Raw genomic sequence first — 13,495 nt, 5'->3', positions numbered from 1 at the left:
CTCTTCTTTCTTGCTCTTTTCCTCTCAGTCACCACCCCTCTCCCCTCCTGCTCCACCTTTATTGTGGAGGCAGATTGGAGGCATCGCTGTGATTTCATGGCTTTGTTTCCCCAAACTTCTGTTTAAAGCCGTGTTGTGGCCACACGTGCAGTCCATTATTTTAGATTTATGAACCCCTTTACCTGAGAGCAGCTGTTGTGCCCCAGCCCTTGCCTGGGCATTGGGTGCAGGGCAGCCCCCAGGTGCCACCCTGTCCCTCCTGTTTCAGCCCTGACAACATGGGGCTGCTGGACCCGGCCACCAGCGACGGCAGAGTGATCTTCTTCCTGCCCTGGGAGAAGATGACGATCGCGGGGACCACGGACAGCCCCACGGACGTCACCTCCCACCCCATCCCCACGGAGGAGGACATCAACTTCATCCTGTGCGAAGTGCGCAACTACCTGGGCCCCGACGTGGAAGGTAACCCCAGGCCCTGCTGGGGAGGCTGGGGCATCCCAGCCTGGGGGGAGCCTGCTGCTGCCCGAGGCCGTGCCTGGCACCTGGCTGTGCCACATGCTGAGCGTGCAGGGATGCTGCCCTGCAGCACCACCCACACATCTCCCCAGCTGCCCATCCATCCGCCTCCCTCCAGGGAGGGTGCCCGGGCAGCCATCCTTCCTCCAGAGTGGGGGTTTGGTTTATTTAAATGGTTCTGTGAAAGCATTCCTACTGCTGCGTTTCTGCTGCAGCATTAAAGTGAGTCTGAAAAGCACTCGGGCAGGAGCACTGTAACATAGGTTTAGGAAAACCTGCTCTCTGGGGATGGGAAATGAACAATTCCTCGTTTCCTGAAGTGGAGAATTGATGTCTGCTTGTTGTATGAAGTTCTGACCATGTCCAGGGAAGCTCTTGTTGCGTGTCTGGAGCAGCAGTTGGTGCTGGAACCACAGGAGACCAGGGAGGAAGATGGGAATGTGAATAGGACAGAGATTAGTGGGATACTGGGAAGAAATCCCTGGCTGGGAGGGTGCCCAGAGCAGCTGTGGCTGTACTGGATCCTGGCAGTGCCCAAGGCCAGGCTGGACACTGGGGCTGGAGCAGCTGGGACAGTGGGAGGTGTCAGGGCTGGGATGGGATGAGCCCAAGGTCTGTCCCAAGGCAGGCCATTCCCTGGTTTCCCACGTGTTTTCCAGCAGCACATTCGGAAGTGCTCAGTCTCTGTGGCTCAGCCCAGCCGGGCCCGTGCTGCTTTTCCTGTTCAATTACTGTTTATAGATGGCTGGAGCTGCAATAACAACGGCACTGCCCATATCACCCCTCGACAGCCCTGCCTGTGCTGCCAGAGCCAGTGCCAGGGTTATCAGCTTCCACAGGCTTGGACACCTTCCAGCTGCTTAATTACAGCGTCACGCGTGCTGCTTTCTGTAGTTTCATTAGTTTATAAACCTAATACAGGGTCTTGTGTCTGTGATTAACACTTCATTTTGGCAGGTTGAACACGCTGTTAGAGCACATTGATTTCGGAAATCTATTCCGTGTTCTTTGGGGGATGTTTTTTACACCCTTTTAGTGATTTTTCAATTATCGGTCATTTGAAAGTTGTATTAAAAACATGTTCCGAAGACTTCAGTATAAAGCAAATTGGTAACTGCACTTAGGGTGAATGCTGTGGATAAAGATGGCTTGTCAAGAGAAAATCTTGGAATAACAGCTTTCAATCTAGAGAAAAGGCTTGTAAGATCTGAAAGGAAATGTTACACGCGTGTAACAAACTTTTATTTTGGTTTACAAAATGTAATGTAAGGACTGTTCAGGGTCATTGGGAAGAATTTTTGTGGAAAGGAGGGGTCAGGCTGGAGTTGCCCAGGGAGATTTGGAGTCCCTGGAGCTGTGCAGGGAACACCTGGCTGTGGCACTCAGTGCTCTGGGCTGGGACAGGCTGGGCATTGGTACCAGCTGGACTCGATGGCCTGGGAGAGCTTTTCCAACATCACTGGTTCTGGGATTCCATAGCCCAGCTTATCCCCAGCTCTGGGGGTGCTCAGGGCCGAGCAGGGTGTGGGGTGGGAACGGGGCACCCCTGGGCTCGGGCTGGCCGTGCCTGAGGGTGGCTCTGCACAGTGAGAAGAGGAGACGTGCTGGCAGCCTGGAGTGGCATCCGGCCCCTGGTCACCAACCCCGACTCCAAGGACACCCAGTCCTTGTCCCGGAACCACGTCGTGACCATCAGCGACAGCGGCCTCGTCACCATTGCAGGTACCGGGGCTTCCTCCCAACTCCAGCTCTGCTGGGCTTCCCCGGGGCATTCCCTGCACAGATCTTGTTCTGTGGGAATTCTGCTCCTGTGATCGAGCTGCTCTGTCAGTGGCACGGGGATGGCCTGGAGCGAGCCTGGCAGCAGCCGTGTGATAGATGGAGTGCACAGATGTGTCTGGAGGGTGTGGAGGCTGTGCTCCTGCTGCCTGCCCCACCTAACGAGGTGAGCACTGTCCCCCCAGGTGGGAAGTGGACAACCTACCGTGCCATGGCCCGGGACACCATCGACGCGGCCGTGCGCGAGCACGGGCTGCAGGCAGGCTCCTGCAGAACCATGGGGCTGCAGCTGGAGGGGGCCCAGGACTGGAGCCCCACGCTCTACATCCGACTGGTCCAGGACTACGGGCTGGAGAGCGAGGTGAGTGCTGCCTCCTGCCTTGGAGGGCTTTGGTGTCCCCTCTGTCAAACACCAGAATAACTTGGGCAAGGTCTGGTGAGCCCCATCAGAGCTGGGGCAGAGATAGTTCTAACAGAAATAAAGGTAGTAATTGTTCATTGTCTTCACCCTTTTTCTTCCTCCATATCTTGACTGTTTCCTGCTAAAAGTGCTGTGACTTTCCGGGGCCTGTGGTCCCTGGAGCCCCCCGAGCTGTGCAGCAGCGTGGTCACCGTGTGGCAGGAGAGCTGGGCTGTCAGGCCTGGTGGCACAGACACAGCGGGGCAGTGCTGGTCCAGCCTCCCGGAGCACAGAGCTTCCTCCCACACTGGCACACTCCAGCACCCTTGGCAGCCTGCTTGTTACTGGGGATGAGGGAATGGTCAAGGAAAATGTGTCCTTTGTGTGCTCTCAAAGCAAGCTGGATTTGTTTTCCTTTCCACAGGTGGCTCAGCACTTGGCTTCCACCTACGGGGACAAGGCTTTTGAGGTGGCCAAAATAGCCCAGGTGACGGGGAAGAGGTGGCCCATTGTTGGGAAACGTCTGGTATCTGAATTTCCTTACATCGAGGCTGAGGTACGTGGGGAAACCATGTCACCTTCTGTGACTGTGTCCTTGGGACCAGCAGCTCGGCGGCTCCAAAACATCTCCTTGAGCCCTTTCCTTTGGGGAGGCCAAGGTATTTTCTGTGCCTGTACCCAGAGCACGCTTCGTGTATCGATATACACACACATTAACATACTTTATACACACATTAACATACTTATGCACAAGTCAGTGTTTATCCAGCGCCTGTTTTTTACTTCATGCACGAGCGCTCGGCCCCGGCTGGGATCTGTAAAATGTCCCAAGGAAAGGCAGCGCTGCCAGCCTTGCTGTGGGCTGTGGGAGCCAGCCATGCCATGGGGTGTGGGCTGTGGGGTGCCAGCCTTGCTGTGGGGTGTGGGCTGTGGGTGCTAGCCATGCTCTGGGCTGTGGGCGCCAGCCCTGCTGTGGGTGCCAGCCCTGCCATGGGCTGTGGGTGCTAGCCATGCTCTGGGCTGTGGGTGCCAGCCCTGCTGTAGGTGCCAGCCCTGCCATGGGCTGTGGTGCCAGCCCTGCCATGGGTGTGGAGCCAGCCATGCCGTGGGGTGTGAATGCCAGCCCTGCCGTGGGCTGTGGGTGCCAGCCCTGCTGTGGGTGCCAGCCATGCTCTGGGCTGTGGGTGCCAGCCCTGCCGTGGGCTGTGGTGCCAGCCATGCTCTGGGCTGTGGGTACCAGCCATGCTCTGGTGCCAGCCGTGCCGTGGGTGTGGTGCCAGCCCCGTGCCCCCTGCCCCCAGGTGGTGTACGGGGTGCGGGAGTACGCGCGCACGGCCGTGGACATCATCTCGCGGCGCACCCGCCTGGCCTTCCTCAACGTGCAGGCGGCCGACGAGGCCCTGCCCCGCATCGTGGACATCATGGGCAAGGAGCTCGGCTGGTGCGAGCAGAAGAAGAAGGTACCGAGGGCCCTGTCCTGCTGCAGCTGCTGTGCTGTGCCTGGGGAGCTCCCTGCTCCAGGTCCCAGCTGGCTGAATGGAGAACTGCAAGCGGTTTTATTCCGGGCAGAACGAGTCACTGGGTGCATCTCATTCTAAAGACTTTATCTGTGAAATGGGTTGGGATTGGCCAGGGGTGGAGGGGAAGGGGAAGATCTGTATCCTCTTGCTCCCCAGCCGTAGAAGTGAAAGCAGGCTTGGCATTGCTGTCTCATTCCTGTCAGTTATTTTGCTTTACTGACACTTTTCAACAGATCTCCCTCAGCAAAGGAAGCTCCTGTAACCATAAAGAACCTGCCTGGTGTTGAGCTCCCTGGCTTTGGGCAGCTGTGTGAATCATCACACTAAGATATCAAGTGGGAGAGAAATGACAGCTTGTAGGCCTGGCCTGAAAAGGCCATTTCTTCCTGAAAGGGGCAGACAGACCATGTGTGACTGAAAGTGTGGATGCTCCTGAAAGCATTTATACAGAAATTAGAAGCCTTTACTAGCCTGAATACCTTTTTCCAAGGGTAAAAAGTGCCTAAGTTTAACTTTTTGATATTTCTCAGCTGCCATCTGTTTAATTTTGCGACCTTAGAAGAACCAAATAGTACAGTGTAAAACAATAAATACTTGTGTGAGAACTTGCTATTGCTCAGATTCTCAGGTTTTGTGTTTCCATTGTAGGAAGAGCTTGAAACGGCTAAAACATTCCTGTACTATGAGATGGGCTACAAGGTGAAAACAGATCAGTTAACAGATCAGTCTGAGATCAGCCTGGTGCCTTCGGATATCGAGAGGTGAGTGAGGCAGGAGGTGCCCGAGCTGCTGTCCCTGCAGCCACGGTGCCCTGACATGCCACCCCTCCCTGGCAGGTACAAGAAGCGCTTCCGCATGTTTGACAAGGACAAGAAGGGCTTCATCACCATCCTGGACGTGCAGCGCGTGCTGCAGGTGAGCTGCCCCTGCTGCTGGCTGCTCTGGAGCTGCCCGGGGCAGGGGTGAGGCTGCTGAGGCTGCTGAGCCCCTGATGGGGCTGCTGAGCCTCTGGTGAAGCTGCTGAGCCCCTGGTGAGGCTGCTGAGCCCTGGTGGGGCTGCTGAGCCCCTGGTGAGGCTGCTGAGCCCCTGGTGAAGCTGCTGAGCCCTGGTGAGGCTGCTGAGCCCTGGTGGGGCTGCTGAGCCCCTGGTGAGGCTGCTGAGCCCCTGGTGAAGCTGCTGAGCCCTGGTGAGGCTGCTGAGCCCTGGTGGGGCTGCTGAGCCCCTGGTGAGGCTGCTGAGCCCCTGCTGAGGCTGCTGAGCCCTTGGTGAGGCTGCTGAGCCCTGGTGGGGCTGCTGAGCCCCTGCTGAGGCTGCTGAGCCCCAGGTGAGGCTGCTGAGCCCTGGGGAGGCTGCTGAGCCCTGGTGAGGCTGCTGAGCCCTGCTGAGGCTGCTGAGCCCCTGGTGAGGCTGCTGAGCCCCTGCTGAGCCCCAGGTGAGGCTGCTGAGCCCTGGGGAGGCTGCTGAGCCCCTGGTGAGGCTGCTGAGCCCTGGTGAGGCTGCTGAGCCCTGCTGAGGCTGCTGAGCCCCAGGTGAGGCTGCTGAGCCCCCTCCTCCCTGCTCCTTCCCTGCAGAGCATCAGCGTGCAGATGGACGAGAACACCCTGCACGAGATCCTCAACGAGGTGGATCTCAACAAAAACGGGCAGGTGGAGCTCAACGAGTTCCTGCAGGTAGGTGCCTCCTGTGCTGCCAGCCAAGGCTGGATTTCCAACAGCAAAGTCACAGCTGGGGAACTTTTCCTGTGCTTAGGGCTGGGTTGGAGACCAGGGGAGCATTACCTGTGCTGGTGGGGCTGGTGCAAGGGGAACACAGAGCATCCTCAAGCAGTTTGGAAATTCAGGGCTTTTTCCACTCAGACTCAAAAAACAGGTGCCATTTACAAAGTATGCCCCAGTCCAGACATGAATTTGGCATTTTAAGCCCAGAAATGCTGTTTAAATGTATTTAAGATTATACAGGTGTCCATTGGAAGGTGCATGGCAGAGGTGTGCACACTGACATTATCTGCAGCTCTTAAGGGTTGTTACAAAAATGAGCAAACTAAGAAACTGAATAATAACTAAGTAACCAAATATTTATAGTGATAAATAGTAATATAACTATAATAATGATAAGCTAAATAAGTGAATAATTAACCAAATATTATAAAGAATGAGCTTGTAGTTAGAACCCATGCAGGCCCTATAACCCATTTTAATTCCTGAATTGGCTAAATTGTCTCAGTTTCTCTGAAAAAAAAGACATGCATCTGCTTTTTGGGGGGCTTTTAAGCAAACCCGAGGGTGCTCCCTTTGCATGTGCAGTTTGTCAGCTGGGCTGGTGTTTGAGGAGTCTTTTTTGGGGTGGTATTTCAGAGCCTGCCATGTCTCCCCTGCCCGGTGGCAATGATGAATGCCAAACAGGAGAGAAATTAATGCTGGGGATTTTGGTCAATGTCAGCCCTTTCTTCACTGTGTCAAGTTAAACAAACAAGATCAAGGCAAAGGAAATGGTAATTGTCTCTCTGGAGATGAGCTGGGGATAAGAGCAGCATTGTTGAATCTAAATGCAGAAAATTTTCACAGGTTGTGTCCAGCATTAGCAAAAAGGAGTATTTATTTGCCTAAAATGCAGCAATTGAGCTGAGGAGCTGCAGTGAATTTGGGGAAAGGGGAAAAACCAAACCAAGCAAGCCAGGGGGAAAGGAGGACCAGTGGCTTTGGGAGTTTGTGCTGCTCTGTTCAAATGGCAGAGCACAGCCCAGCGGGGTTCTGGCTGCTGAAGGGTCACCCTGGTACCTCTGCTGCCCCTCTCACTGGGCAGCCAGCCCTTTCTGCAGGGCTGAGCTGGCTGGAGTTTGGTTAGGTCGGGTACATTGGCTGGGGAGCTGAAACAACAGGAATTGTTCTTCTGTGGGCTTTGGGGGCGTTCTGGGCTGTTTGTGCCACGCTGACCAGTGTCACCAGGGACTGCCAGCCCTGCATCATCCCATAGAATGCCAAGGCCAGGCAGTGCTTAGGAGCATTTCAGGGTTGTTTGTGCAAAGCTGTGGCACCCTGTGGCTCCTGCACATCTCCCAGAGCAGCCGGGCTGTGGAGCAGCAGTGATGGGGATGCCTTGTGGAGGCTGCCCTGGAGCAGAGGCTGGGCAGAGTCACAGAATAAACAGGGATTTATTAAAGGATTTATTAAAGGATCTCTTCCATGGATCCACCTTGGGCAGCACCAGAGCCCAGCCAGGGCTGCACCCAAATGACCCAAAATGGCCCCAAAATGCACGAGCGCTCCCGGGGCTCTCCCTGGGATCAGTTCTGCTCCATTGGCACCTTGGAGTTCATTGTCCTATTCCAGCTTCAGCCCATCAGTCCCACCCTGCTTGTTTTTCTCTCTCCAGCCCACGCTGTTTGTGCTCCTGGGCTGAGATTTGGATCATTTGGGTGCCCAGCTGGAGAAGGAATTGTTTTGTCTCCCTGCTCTGTGCAGAGAGCTCAGCAACACTGAATGTGAAGCTCAGAGCTGCACACCAAAGCAGCACAGAGCCTGAAAAATAGAAATGCTAAACCCTGAGGCATCAATGGCCCTGTGGGGCTGAGCCCTCTCCTGTGCCTTGCACTGCTCCAGGGAAGCACTCAGTGCTAAGCAGCAAGGTGCCACTGAAATGAACTGGGGTTGCCATGGAAGGAGCAAAATACATTAGATGTTTGTTTAATTTTTTAATGGATCTGTTAAGCCAGTGCCCAATACTTGAGTGTTTGCTTTCTGAAAACTTTCAAGTAATTGCGTTTCAGCGCAGAACTTGTGCAAGCCCTGGGCAAATATTTGTGGAGGTTTGTGTTGGAAAATGGAGCAGGTAGTGCCTGGGGGCTGCTGGCTTGCAGGTGGGAGCAGAGCAGGGCCAGCCTCGTGGCCCTGGCAGCCCCCGGGGCTGGGAGCCAAGCTGGGCAGCCGGGGCAGGCAGCACGGCGGGCACGGAGCCCGGGGCACGGGAGCTGGCGAGCCAGCTGCTGGCACTGCTGCCCCGCAGGGACAGGCAGCCCCGAGCTGCTGCTGGGATGCAAAGGCCACGTTCAGGCAGGAGGAATCGTGGCGTGCCAGCGTGGTTCAGGTGGGAAGGGGCCTCAAAGCCATCCTTTCCTCTAAAGCTCATTGCCCCGGGCTCTGGCAGGCTGCTGGCCCAGGAGCCAGTGCTCTGCTGCTGGGACATCCCTGGCACAGGCCTGGCCTCCTCCCTGTGCCCTGGAGCTGGGAGGGAGGCCAGGGAGAAGGCCACACCACATTTGCACAGGTCCAGCTTCTGCTATGGGGGAAGGAGTCTGAGGGTTCCTGCAGTCAGTGCCAGTAAAAAATTGCATTTGGCAAGTGCCAGTCACTTCCCCAGCGCTCTCTGCAGAGCTGGCTGCAGGTAATCTCAGCTCTAATGCTGGCTTTATCCATGGGATAAAAAAGAATTAACTAAAATCTTAGCACTAGTGTGCTTTCACAGTGCGAGAGAGGAGTCCAGCTTCCAGGACTTAGAGGCAAATTAGTTTTAAAAGTCTATAAAGGAATTTGGATTTGAAAGAATTGTGGGAGTCAAGTACAGCGTCTCTCCAGAGAAAGGCACGTGGGTGGAAGAGGGCAGGTGTGGGATCAGTGGTGGATCAAGAATCATGAAATCCCTGCATGATGTGGGCTGGGAGGGACCCTAAAGCTCATCTGCAAGCCAGGGCCAGGAACACCTTCCACTAGATCAGGGTGTTCCAGCCTGGTCTGGGGCACTGCCAGGGATCCAGGGGCAGCCACAGCTTCTCCGGGCACCCTGTGCCAGGGTCTCCCCACCCTCATTGAGAACAATTTCTTCCTAAATGGAAAAAAATCCTGACTCTTCTGTGAGCTGCACCCTTCAGATAGTACAAATTCAGGTATCAGGAATTACAGAGAAAGCCTGTGCACCTGCTGGGCTCCCCCCATTCCGAGGTGTCAGAGGAGCCCCCAGTGATGATGGCTGGCTGCACTGGTGGTGCCTGCACTGCTCCAAGTGCATCATGCTTGGCACCTGCCCTCCTCCTGCCACCCAGGCCTGCCCAGGGCAGTCCTGACAGTCCTGGGAGGTGCCAGTGAGCCGGGGGCAGCCTCTGAGGCCACAGCTGGGGTTTGCAGCTGGGGTTTGCAGTTTGGAGTTTGCAGTTGGGGTTTGCAGTTGGGGTTTGCACTCTGGGGTTTGCAGTTGGGGTTTGCACTCTGGGGTTTGCATTTGGGGTTTGCAGTTGGGGTTTGCAGTTGGGGTTTGCACTCTGGGGTTTGCAGTTGGGGTTTGCAGTTGGGGTTTGCACTTTGGGTTTGCAGTTTGGGGTTTGCAGTTGGGGTTTGCAGTTGGGGTTTGCACTTTGGGTTTGCACTCTGGGGTTTGCAGTTGGGGTTTGCAGTTGGGGTTTGCACTCTGGGGTTTGCACTTTGGGTTTGCACTCTGGGGTTTGCATTTGGGGTTTGCAGTTGGGGTTTGCAGTCTGTTGGGGTTTGCAGTTGGGGTTTGCACCCTGAGCCACTGTCCCTGTCCCCAGCTGATGAGTGCCATCCAGAAGGGCCGCGTGTCGGGCAGCAGGCTGGCCGTGCTGATGAAGAGGGCCGAGGAGAACCTGCGCCGCCAGGCCATCCCCGTGGACCGCAGCGGCGGCGGGCTCTGAGCCCGGTGTGTCCCCAGGGACTGCCCGGTGTGTCCCCAGGGACTGCCCGGTGTGTCCCCGGTGTCCCCAGGGACTGCCCGGTGTGTCCCCAGGGACTGCCCGGAGTGTCCCCAGGCTGCCCGGTGTGTCCCCAGTGTCCCCAGGGACTGCCCGGTGTGTCCCCGGTGTCCCCAGGGACTGCCCGGTGTGTCCCCAGGGACTGCCCGGTGTGTCCCCAGGGACTGCCGGTGTGTCCCCAGTGTCCTCAGGGACTGCCCGGTGTGTCCCCAGGGACTGCCCGGTGTGTCCCCAGTGTCCTCAGGGACTCCCGGTGTGTCCCCGGGGACTCCCGGTGTGTCCCCAGGCTGCCCGGTGTGTCCTGCCCGGTGTGTCCTGCCCGGTGTGTCCTGCCCGGCGGTTCCCCGTGCCTCCTGTCCTGGCAGCACTCAGGAGCTCTGGGCACCCTGGGCACGCCCTGTCCCGGCCATGCCCGGGCTCCACCTTCACCCTGGGTGCTCAGAGGCAATCCTGCCCTTAAACCTCTCTGAGCTGCTCCTGCCTCTGCAAGGAGCAGCAAGGGGGGAAAGCTGTGTCCTGGAGTGGAGACGCCGTTCCAGAGGAGCACTTCCCGGGGTGAGGGTGATGGAGACCTGTCCTGAGCCTGCTGTGCCTGCTATTTGCCCTGTTGCTCCAGTGCTGCCAGCACTTGGCCTCTCAGAAATTCCAGCTGGAAAACAAGACACCTGCATTAATCACCCGAGGTAATAATGTAGCTGAAAGCTGGGCACAGCTTCCCTTCTCCCCTGTTAACACAAATAAACTGCCTCTAATAAATGGCATTGTCTGCAGGTGGTGCTTTGTGCAGTCAAATAAAGGCAAAAGGTGTCTTATGCTAAAAAGAGCTTCAAGCTTGGGTCAAACCCTGATGGGGCAGGTTTTGGTAGCACAACGTTGTTAAATATTACCTTAAAAATGCTCAGATACGGTGAAAAAGGCAAAGTGTATGTCTTGCATCCTACTAACTTTTCCAGAAGAAAACGGCTGTTTTTCAGCAGGCTCGATGGAAAAGCAAAGCCTGGAGCCCTCAGTGGAGCTGTTGCAGCACTGCTGTACCTGCCTGGTGCCCTCCTGCTGCTGGCTTGGGCTGAGATCAGCTGGGAGGTTGTAGAACAAGGCAGTGAAACCTGGTTTTCTGCTGGATTTGGCATCTGCTGTATTCCCTGAGTAGAGCAATTTCCACCTCAAACCGAGCTTCACTTCCCAGGAGTCGGAATTTCTGCTGAAGTAAAATTTGATGTATTTAACTGGTATCAGCACGTCCACTGATGGAAAATAACATCCATCAGGGGTGCCCAACAGGGCAGGAGTGAACAGCAAAGATTCCTTGGATATTTTAACGGGGAAAATGGCTCCAGGCACAAATGGAGATGCTGAGCAGTGGTGGGGTACAGCAGTGAGTGCAGATACTGTCTTGGGCTGCAGAAGCAGAGCCCTTAAAAAAAAAAAACATTAAACATTCAGATGTTGAAAAACAGTAGATACAAAAGAAAAGGGTAAAACTCACCTAAAATGAGTTCCTAAAACAGTTCAATGGGTTTTGCATGTTCAGTTTGCTTTTTGCTGCAGATGTTGTTCAGGTTCTGGCTCTGTGCTTCGAGCAGGGGCTGGGGAAGGGGGAGTTGGCACATCTGACACCACGAGGATGTTTTAATGGACAAAGGGCTTTGTTCCTGTGGTCCTGCAGGCTTTTCCTTTTGAGCTCTGTTCCAGAATGTTCAGGTGAAGGATGGAATGTTTGTGTTCAAAGCACAGTAACAGCTTTCACCTGTCCTGCAGAATGGAGGGAAGTGGATGTATAGCACACGGTAATTTTGGCTCAGTGGGCGAGGGAAGGGGTTCAGGAGTCTACTGTTAACAGAAGTGTAAGGGGAAAAAAACAAAGTAAAAGTCATGAGACCTTCTCCAGGCCAAGTGAAGAAAATATATTTCCAATGTTGAACAGGTTTTTTGTAAAGAAAAAATATTTTCACTATTGAACAGTTTTTGTACAGTTTAAAGAAAAGTTCTCCACTCCTCTCTAACTGGCATTGTTAAACCTGAATTTACCTGGAAAGCAGGATTTCTGTGTTGTACCCAAAGTATGTTCTTTGTTCTCTTGTTTTGCTAATCTTGCATCTGGAATGTGGCTGTGGGTTCTCCCAGCTGTGTGTGTCCCTGGACATGGATTTGCTTTGTGTGTCAGGCTTGTGTCAGCTCCTGCTCCCCCAGCAGTGCAGGAAAGCTCCCAGTGTTTATTTATCCCCTGGCTCTGTCTGCAGGAGCGCTGCCTTTGCTCTGTGGGGTCTCCATGTGGATGTTCTGTGGCAAGAGCTGCATGCTGTCACTGGCTTGCTGTGCTGATCTGGGATGGAAAAGCAAATGGGACTGTGTGTGTGAAGGTTTCTGGATTTTCTGTGGGTATTTTGTGCTGTAAATAAGGTGCCCCTGTGGGGAGGGGGATCCATGCAGTATCTGGGTGTGTATAAATACGTGGACAGACACACTGCAGCTTCCCACGTGGCACTTGTTGTCAGGTTCCTCTTGCAGCCCGGGCTGTTCAAGGCTGTGTTTGAAGCTGGGTTGTCATTTTTACAATGTCTCGGTGTTTTCCTGCCATTATTTATTACCTTTGATATCTGGAATGAGCCGCATGCGTTTATTGAGCAATAAGAGGATGTATTTAATGTGCCTTGTTTTTAACTAAGGACTGGAAGCATGACTCAATAAAAGTGGCTAAAAAAGCTCCTTTTGCTGGCAGTTTGTCATGGCAGGTGCACAGATACCTCGGAGTGGCCCCGGGGAGGTTTCTCTGAAGGAGGAGGTGGGGATGGGTGGGTCTGGGGAGCAGAACCCAGGTTCCCAACACCTTCCCCTCTCAGCTCAGAGCTGAGTGCTCTGCAGTGTGCGAGCGAGGAGCGAGTGCAGCCTTGGCACTGCAGTGGCAGTGGCAGTGACAGCAGCAGTGGCAGTGGCAGTGGCATGGCAGTGACAGCAGCACGTGAGGAGCCCTGCCCTGCCCTGGGGCTGCAGTGGCAGCAGCCTCGGTGTGTGATTTGTGCATCTCCTCCTGGATTCTCATCCAGGAGCCCCCACGCACGGCTGGGATTGATCCTGACCCAAAGCAGTGCCAGGGAGGAGAGAGGTTTCCCAGTCCCGTGGGTCGGGCTCCAGGTGAGCCCAGGCTGCCAGGAGAGTTCCAGCAGAGCTGATCCATTTTCCCTGCCAGAGAGTCAGCAGTTAGCACAATCTTCACAATCTCCAGATTATTTCTGGGTTAATTTACACTTGTAGCAGGGATGCTGCACAGCTGCCACAGAGCTGTGCTGATGTGCAAGCAGCTCCCTGCAGAATGAACCAGAGCAGAGGAGAACCACAGAGATTATGGATTTTCCCCTAATCCACGGCATGGAAGTGATAAAGCAAAGAATGTTTGCTGTGATCAGCTTTATCCCAAATATTTTGCAGCACTAGAATTGCCTTGTGTCAAGCTTTTGGCTGTGCTGCTGGAAGGCACAGGAGTCTGGGGCCAGTCCCTTCCTCTGCTGTCTCCCCAGGATGGTCAGAAATCCAGATTTACTGCCCCTGGTGTGGCTGTTGCAGCCTGGTTAGAAACAGCATGG

The 13,495-nt window shown here is 54.9% G+C and overlaps 1 protein-coding gene across 2 annotated transcripts in view; it reads left to right on the top strand.

The window, feature by feature from the left end:
- Positions 1-12,620, top strand: part of GPD2 (glycerol-3-phosphate dehydrogenase 2) — a 51,230-nt gene extending 38,610 nt beyond the window's left edge. The window contains exons 9-17 of one of the 2 annotated variants that reach the window (XM_077784861.1): positions 269-462; positions 2,104-2,238; positions 2,481-2,656; positions 3,120-3,251; positions 3,997-4,155; positions 4,864-4,976; positions 5,052-5,130; positions 5,788-5,886; positions 9,735-12,620. In XM_077784861.1, the coding sequence (XP_077640987.1) occupies positions 269-462; positions 2,104-2,238; positions 2,481-2,656; positions 3,120-3,251; positions 3,997-4,155; positions 4,864-4,976; positions 5,052-5,130; positions 5,788-5,886; positions 9,735-9,857 (1,210 nt within the window). In that variant the 3' untranslated portion in view covers positions 9,858-12,620. Of the gene's footprint in view, positions 1-268; positions 463-2,103; positions 2,239-2,480; positions 2,657-3,119; positions 3,252-3,996; positions 4,156-4,863; positions 4,977-5,051; positions 5,131-5,787; positions 6,249-9,734 lie in introns of those variants that run through there. The other variant, XM_077784860.1, reaches the window with a different exon arrangement.
- The last annotated feature ends 875 nt before the right edge of the window (positions 12,621-13,495 follow it).

The sequence above is a fragment of the Lonchura striata genome, chromosome 8, assembly GCF_046129695.1.
Source record: "Lonchura striata isolate bLonStr1 chromosome 8, bLonStr1.mat, whole genome shotgun sequence".
NCBI classification, from domain to species: Eukaryota; Metazoa; Chordata; class Aves; order Passeriformes; family Estrildidae; genus Lonchura; species Lonchura striata.
The sequence above is the reverse complement of the archived record's forward strand: the minus strand, read 5'-3'. Positions and strand labels throughout refer to the sequence as shown.